Source organism: Arvicola amphibius, chromosome 3 (assembly GCF_903992535.2).
Source record: "Arvicola amphibius chromosome 3, mArvAmp1.2, whole genome shotgun sequence".
NCBI lineage: Eukaryota > Metazoa > Chordata > Mammalia > Rodentia > Cricetidae > Arvicola > Arvicola amphibius.
The window spans coordinates 107632901-107641757 of record NC_052049.1 but is presented as its reverse complement, the minus strand read 5'-3'; the positions used below and the strand labels follow the sequence as shown (position 1 = coordinate 107641757).

General features: G+C 38.0%; 1 protein-coding gene across 1 annotated transcript; it reads right to left on the bottom strand.

The window, feature by feature from the left end:
- Positions 1–7684: 7684 nt before the first annotated feature.
- LOC119810087 (putative olfactory receptor 10D4) lies at positions 7685–8623 on the bottom strand. The gene has a single exon (XM_038323407.1). The coding sequence runs from the start codon at positions 8618–8620 to the stop codon at positions 7685–7687; it is 936 nt and encodes a 311-aa protein (XP_038179335.1). The 5' UTR covers positions 8621–8623.
- Positions 8624–8857: the final 234 nt, after the last annotated feature.

Genomic DNA, 8857 nt, shown 5'->3' with positions numbered 1-8857 from the left:
GTGTTTAGGAATTAAATATGCAGTTCATAATTAATTTTTTAAAATTATTCAGTTATCATCAATCTCCTGTTTCACTTTTTAAACAAAGAAATACATAAAAGAAAACACTTATTTATAGTATTTTCTATTTTTTGTCTTTATCATAACAAATGTCTCAACTTAATTCTATAACTATTCTTATTTGCCATTCTTTTCTGGGCAAATAATCTGTAGCCTCATAAAATGGCAAAAGATGTTTTTCTTGTCTTGATACATGGTTTTCAATTTTGTAATTAAAGAAAGAAAAGAACTTTGAGCCTTCTTTTACCTCTTTATGTGGCAAGTCTGGCCCCACTTCAGCTTCTGTTGTGTTTGGCATACATTCTGCTTCATACGTTTTAGCCTTTCCCAGTCACATTTTATAGATTCTTAAGTTATATTTTTAGAGCACTCATTGTTCTTCAGACACCGAGGTGATATTTTCATATATACAACCTTATTTAATTTTCATTTGATGACCATAAGTAAAGTTTACACAAGTAAAGTCCTCAAGATACCAAACCAGCTTATTTTATCATTCACAATCACAGCTTTAGTTAAAAGAAAGTGGACTGCACAATGCTTGATTTTTGATGATAAGTACTTTACCTATTGAGTCTTATCTTTGACCTTCACACTTTCACCCACTCAAGTAAATTTAAAAGTAAGTAATAAAGTTAGGATTTAAACACACACACACACACACACACACACACACACACACACACACACACACACACACACACGTCTTTTAAGTCCTTAGAAATAAAGCTTCCTTAAATAACTTGCCTGCCAATGTGCCACTCATTGGTAGCTCTAAAGACCTTTATGACAGAAAAGAGTGGGCCAAAAAATAACTGGGAATGATCACAGACACAGGTCTTTTTAATGCATTGACTCTATCATCACTAGTTATTCTGATCTACTTTTGGCTCCATTTGTAGGTGGGGTTAAGTCTTTTTCTCTGTGCCATATTCAGATAAAACCAGGACTGGCCCAAGTCCTTTTGTAGACTCCTTTGCCGTGATTTTATCCCTGCATTATGCTGCCAGTGCATTAAATTACTATCAACCTAAACCATTGGCCAGTGATATGGAACAGTGATATTCCATATCACCCAGTGATTTGGAATAGCTCCTACTTGTTCAGTTATTATGCTTATTAATTAATTTTCCCTCCAAGCAACATTTTACTAACTAGACCTCTACGTACTCTGGAGATGAGAAACATTTCTCATTTTTAAAAAATCAGAGTCCGAGGGGAAAACAAGGATATTTGTGGTATTTCAAATGAGAATGAGCTCTATTAGCTCATATATTAAGCTTTGTCCTTGCTTGGGGGACTGTTTTTGAAGGATTAGGAAGTATGGCCCTGCTGGAGGAAGTCTCTCACTGGGTCCTGGGTTTTGAGGTATAATTCCTAGTGCTCACTCCTGACTCGTGAGTGTAGGTCAAGGTGGGAGCTCACAGCTGTTCCTTAGCTTATCCATCATGGATTCTAATCTTCTGAAACCATAAGCCAAATAAAACTTTTTCTTTTACAAGTTCCTTTGGTCATTGTATTTTTATCTCAGCAATAGAAAAAAAAAACTATGAAAGTTCTATTTACTGAGGATTTCAATCCAATCCATGCCAGATCTTACTTTTCATGACATCACTTGTGGGATTTGTTTCCATTTTTATTTTTCCAAATCTCCAAACTTTTTCAACCATAATATAAAACAAGACAAAGCCAAAAAAAAAAGACCCAGTATCAAATGCGAGAAAAATTTTCCCTTAAATGAAGTAAGAAGACAATGAAACCAATCCAGATAGAAAAAGGTGCCATAGGGTGCAACCTAATGAATATATATCTCTTCTAGAATTACTCACAATCATCTAAACCACAGAAAGTCTTAGTTCTACATTTTTTTATTTATATATTATACACTACATTTTTTTGTCCTTATGGTTGGATTCTGGTGGAAGAACCCACCATACCATCTCATCTGGAAAAATTGAGACGTTCAACCATACTTTTATAGACAATGGGATGCCCAAAGGACATGTCCAATTAAGAGTTCATTGAGTTAATACCATTTAACAACCCAAACTGTGATAAAAGAGCATAATTATTGACACAGAATAGAAGCATTCTGGAATATTAAATTCCAGATAGAGAACACCAATATACAAATATATATATATATATATATATATATATATATATATATATATATTAGAATGGAATACACGTCTTTTATTTCCCCTTCTACTTTCCTGGGAGATCCAAGTGTTACCCCTTGAGTCCTCATTATTACTTAACCTCGCCAGGACTGTGAATTATAGAATTGTTATCCTTTATTTTATAGCTCATATCCACTTATGTGTTAGTACATACCATGTTTGTCTTTCTGGATCTGGGTTTCAAATTTCATGAAGTCATTGTTTTTAACAGCTGTACCACACTTTGTATACCCAATCTTTGGTTGAAAGACATCTGGGTTGTTTCAAGTTTCTGGCTATTATGTATAAAGCTCAACTATTGTGAACAGAACTGAGCAAGTGTCCTTGCGATGTGATTGAACATCCTTTGGGAATATACCCAAGAGTAGGATCGCTGAGTCTTGACATATATTGGTTCCTAAATTTATAGAAACTGCCATATTGATTTCCAAGGTGACTGTTTACTCTCCTACCAGCATTGAAGGAGTGTTCCCCTTGCCCCGCATCCTCTCCAGAATAAGCTGTCACTTGTGTTTTTGATCTTAGCCATTCTAACAAGTGTCAGATGGAATCTGAGAGTTATTGTGAATCTCTGATGGCTATGGATGTTGAACATAGCTTTAAGTGTTTCATAACCATTTGAGATTCTTCTGTTGAGAATTATCTATTTAGATCTACACCCCATTTTTAAATTAGATTATTTGGTTTGTTCATTTCTAGGTTTGTTCTTTGAGTACTTCACATATTTTAGAGATTAGCCCTGTGCCTGATGTGGAGTTCGTTAAAATCATTTCCCATTCTTTATGTAGCCATTTTGTCCTATTGACTGTGAGTGTTCTTTGCCTTACAGAAGCTTTTCAGTTTCATGAGGTTCAATTATGATTTGTCTTCTTGTTTTGTTTTGTTTTATTTTTAGAGACAAGGTTTCTCTGTAGCTTTGGAGCATATCCTGGAACTAGCTTGTGTAGACCATGCTGGCCTTAAACTCACAGAGATCTGACTACCTTTGTCTCCCAAGTGCTGGGATAAAGGTGTGCGCCACCACTTCCTGGATCCCAATTATTATTTGTTAATCTTAGTGTCTGCACTATTAGTATTCTAGTCAGGAAGTTGTCTCCTGTGTCGATGAGTTCAAGGCTATTTCAAACTCTCTCTTCTATCAAGTTCAACATATCTGGATTTTATGTTGAGGTCATTCATTCAACTGGACTTGAGTTTTCTGTAGGGTGATATATGTGGATCTGTTTGCATCCATCTACATCCAGTTAGACCAGCATATGCTGAAGATGCTTTCTTTTTTCCCTTGTATAATTTGGCTTCTTTGTTGAAAATCAGGTGTCTATAGATGTGTGGATTTATGCCTGGCTCTTTTATTTGATTACATTCATCCACCTATCTGTTTTTATACCAATACTATGCAGTTTTTATTACTATAACTCTGTAGTAGATCTTGAAATAATGAATGGTGATACCTCCAGAAGTCTTTTTATTGTACAGTATTGTTTTAACTATCCTGGGAATTGTGTTTTTCTATATGAAATTGAGTATTGTTCTTTCAAGGTCTATAAAGAATTGTGTTAGAATTTTAATGGGGGTTGCATAGAATGTATAGATTGCTTTTGATAAGATTGTCATTTTACTATGTTAATCCTACCTATTCATGAGCATGGGAGAATTTTCCATTTTCTGATATGTCCTCCAATTTCTTTCTTCAAAGATTTGGAGTTCTGGTTATACAGGATTTTCTGAGTGGGCTAGAGGGAGGTGGGAATAAGAACACATGGGATCAGGTGGGAAGGTGTAGAGGGAAGACCCAGAAGGAAAGGAGTGAATTTCAGGGTCAGGTAGAACCCTAATTCAAGGCAAACTCCCAGAAGTTTGCAAGGATTACCACAGATAAGACTCCCAGCAACAGGGAAGAAGTAGCTTCATCTGGCCATCTTTTGTGACCAGGCAAGACTTCCAGTAAAGGGCTTAGGGAACCAACCCAGCCACATAACCTCTGACCTATAGTCTGTCCTGCCTATGGGATGTGCCGAGATCAGTGCCTGTCCCAACTGTCAACAGAGAGTCTTCATCCAATGACTAATGGAAACAGATGCAGATATCTACAGCCAATCATTCGGCCAAACTTGGGAATTCTGCTGGAAAGAGGGTGGAAGGATTGCAGGAGCCAGAGAGGTCAAGGAAATCACAAGAATATCCACAGAATCAACTAACCTGGGCTCCCAGGAGCCCACAGAAACTGAACTGACAACCACGGAGCTTGCAAAGGACTGACCTAGGTCTTCTTCAAAAACGTGACAGTTGTGTAGCTTTGTATTCTTGTGGTACTCCTAATAGTGGGAACAGGAGCTGTCTCTGACTCTTTTGTTGGCTTTTGGGACCCTATTCCTCATAGTGAGTTGCATTGCCAGCCTTAACGCATGCGGAGGAGTATGACACACCGTCGTCTCACTGCAGCTCTCATGTTTTGTTGATGTCCATGGGAGGAGGAGTGAGTGGGGGTGCAGAGCACAGGTGGAGGGGCAGGGTCTTGCAAGGACAGGAATTGCCATGTTAGGGTTCCCAAAGCAGAACCCTACCCCCCGTCAAACATTTCAGTTTGCATAAAACTCTAGGTTCTGCCTCTTTGACTGTAGGTGAAATAAATCTTTCCATCTGCCAGGGTATTTGGCTGCTGTATTCCTCCTAGGAATTTTTTCTTACCTGTAATTTTTAACTACAGGTGTGATGGAGAGGTTGATTTGTTAGTTCTTCTTACAGTATTTGTTAATAGTAAAAATACTAAAACATTGACAAAAACCTAAGAGTAACCAACAGGTAAAATTATTTTCAATTTGGTTCCTGAGCTGTTTAATTAGCCTATGTTTATTTCTTTTGTGATAATTTTAGAGTGTATACATCTTTGAAAAAAGAGATTAATTCCTGGAACATCATTGTTAAATAATATTTTGAATTAACACTGCTGTAATTTAATGAAAATTCAATAGTATATGGAATATTTCTTCAATATCCACCAGGTGAAGACATTTTGCCAAGTGCTTAACATTTTCAGATCATCATTGATTTAATATCATAGCTGGGAATGATTGGGATTACATAAAATCTCCCAAATGACATTTTTGGTTCTGTGAGGCATCATCATTACAAATGCTGCTCAGTAACTTAATGGATGCCACCAAATCCTTATGGTATCCACATAAAGAAGGTATTATTTCGAAAGACAGATAGAGTGGAAATTGGAGCCCAAGAAGATGAAGGAACATGCCAAAAACACCAATAGTCAACATGACTGTGGAACTCCAACCACCAGTTTTCCATTTTACTATCTGTAAGTCTCATGGAGGAGAGCTCAACACCCCAGAGAAACACACATTACCTGGGAGAATACATAGGAGAGTTAAATGGAGCCTTCTCAAACATTATTTGAAGGTAACAAAGTGTAACTAAGACACCATAAGTTGGTTGGTTTCACTCCTATGCCAATGAATAGGAATACCTTCAGAACTGTGTGTTTACATACCATGGGAGCACAAATACGGTTCACTTCACAGAGGACACTTCAATGCTGTACAGCATCTGAAGTCAATGGAGAACTATAGCTGAAGGCCAATGTGCCTATCCAATGAGTTGATGGAGATGACCAAGAGTAGGATGCATAAACAGTCACGTACATGAGAGTGAATGACTTAGAAGCAACTGCATCATAACAAAAGTCCATCCCAGCCTGGATAGAGAGACATGAAAGCTGCATTCTGGAGCTCCTAGGGGAACTCAGAAGATCTAGCTGTGCTGGTCTGAGAGTCTCTACTCACCACTGGTTATTTATTTATTAATGTAAACTCGGGAAAGGGTAGCTTAAGTCCTATGCATGTCATCTTTCATGGAAAAAAATGAACTTGAAGTTTTATTTGCTTTCACTCGAAGAAACATTATGAAACCGAGAAGAAAACATAGAAATCATGTATGCTGAGGCTTTAGATAGGCATCTTTCTGCTGGCTTCCTCACCTCTAATTGCTAAAACTAAATAAACTTCAATATTTACCGGGGGACTTGAAAGAATAAAAGGTTAGCCTTATAGGAAATAAAGATTGATGATGAATGAAATAAAATATTTTACCCTGCTTCCTTTCAGCAGCATCTCAGCTAATGCTCCTATGCTATTGGCCTATCATCACACAGCAGTTTGCTGCCAGGACAACCAACAGGAAAATTCCTGGAGCAGTCAGCAAGTTTTAATGAGGTTCTACAAATGAAACTTTTCTATTTATTTCTTGCTATTTTTGAAGCATAGTGATTAGAGAAAGGTAAATGCCTTTTAGATGTTACTATAAAAAGAGAAGAAACACATGTTATCCCTTGGAAAGCTTACAAACACTACCTGATTTAGACACATAAAATGCATAAATGTAGTTCAATTTAATTGCCATTTTTGTCTGATTTAAGCAATGCTTAAAACAACAAAGGAGATTTATTGACTACCCATTGAGAAATAATTCACATCTGTGCCTTTTGAGGGGTAAAATTACAGAACAAGAAACAGGATTAAGTCCCTTAAGAACAGTGCACAAGAAGCAAGTATGAAATCACGCAAGATTGTTTTTTTTTTTTTTTTTTTTTTTTTTTTTTTTTTTTTGGTTTTTCGAGACAGGGTTTCTCTGTGGCTTTGGAGCCTGTCCTGGAACTAGCTCTTGTAGACCAGGGTGGTCTCAAACTCACAGAGATCCGCCTGCCTCTGCCTCCCAAGTGCTGGGATTAAAGGCTTGCGCCACCACCGCCCGACTTTTTTTTTTTTTTTTTTTTTTTTTTTTGGTTTTTCGAGACAGGGTTTCTCTGTGGCTTTGGAGCCTGTCCTGGAACTAGCTCTTGTAGACCAGGCTGGTCTCGAACTCACAGAGATCCGCCTGCCTCTGCCTCCCGAGTGCTGGGATTAAAGGCGTGCGCCACCACCGCCCGGCTTTTTTGGTTTTTCGGAAATCACGCAAGATTGTATGCTTGGAAGAGTTCACCATAAGTATAACTTAAATTAGTTTGAATTTATGAGTTTCTGGTAGAAAATTGAACTTACCTTCTCCCTTTTTGGAAAATAAATGAAATTCTGCTTTAGTCTATTTGAGAGAGTAAGTGTGTCTCTTAATCCTTTAAAGGATTAGATGACTAACAAATACTTCGGAGAAGAGGAATGCTTGGAGAATATCCACAGAACATAAAAATCAACACAGGATTTTCCAAGACCCTTTATCACTTATATGTCATTATAAAACATAAGAAAATATAACATAAATATATTTCTTCAAACAACAAAGAAAGTGGTAAATTGATGTAATGTACATTTCATTTTCAAATTCCTTGGAAGCTATAGATGTCGATTTATTTTGAGAAATAAGTTGTTGAGGCAAATCTGACCTATCAAATTGTGATTCAAACATTATTAAGCAAAGATTTAGACATGACATTTCTATTTATTTTCTAGACTGAGATTTCTCTTAAGGAATATGTTCCTCAGGGCTGATTTCACATCCTTATTCCTCAGGCTGTAGATTAGTGGGTTGAGTGTGGGTGTCACAAGATTGTTTAAAATTTGGATTATTGCACAAAGCAATGGACTGGGACTGGGCTGCAGGTAGATGATGATGACTGGTCCATAGGCGCAGATGATGGCAGTGAGGTGGGCACTGCAGGTGGAGAATGCTTTCTGCCTTCCTTCTGTTGAGCGGATTTTTGAGATGGAGATCCCAATTCGAGTGTAGGACACAACGATGAGAAAAAAACAAATGAGCGACAAAAGACCAACATTTGTAAAGCCTACCTTCTGTGCTAGAGAGGGGTCCTCACAGGCCAGCAGTAGCACTGCAGGCATGTCACAGAAGTAATAATCAACCTCACTGGGTCCACAGTAGGGCAACTGGAAAGTGAGGGAGGTTAAGATAACAGAGTGCACACAGCCACTCATCCAGGTCCCTGTGGCCAAGACACAGCACACTCTGTGGTTCATGATGACTGTGTATCTCAGAGGGAAGCATATGGCAACAAAGCGGTCATAGGCCATCACTGTATACAGGAAGCACTCTGTGCAACCCAGACAATGATAGAAAAAGTGTTGTACAACGCAGCCCTGGAAAGAGATTCCTCGACCCTGTCCAGAAAGATATGACAGCATCTTTGGAGCTGTAGTGGAACAGAAACCCAGGTCAAAGATGGAGAGGTTTCCCAAGAAGAAGTACATGGGAGTGTGGAGTCTCTGGGAGGATATGACCGCAGTAAGGATGAGGAAGTTTCCCAGGAGGGCACAGGCATACAAGGCTGAGAACAGGAGGAGCAGGACCTTCTCCAGGCCTGCTGTCTCAGGGATGCCCAGCAGGGTGAATTCTGTCACCATAGTGTGGTTTGTCATGTTTATGGAAGAATCAAATCCTGGGAAATTGTGGGAAGAAATTCTTGTAAAATTTATTATGTATATAAATTTAGATGATTTTAAATCACCATTGTAGGAGTTAAAAATCAGTGGTATTTACAGAGATATGTTCCAGATAGTATTCCTTTCCTGATGATTGGGTATATTTTTTCAGTTGGGCAACAAATTGCAGATGGTGTTTTTAACAATGTCACTCAAAATAAAACTTTTACAGCA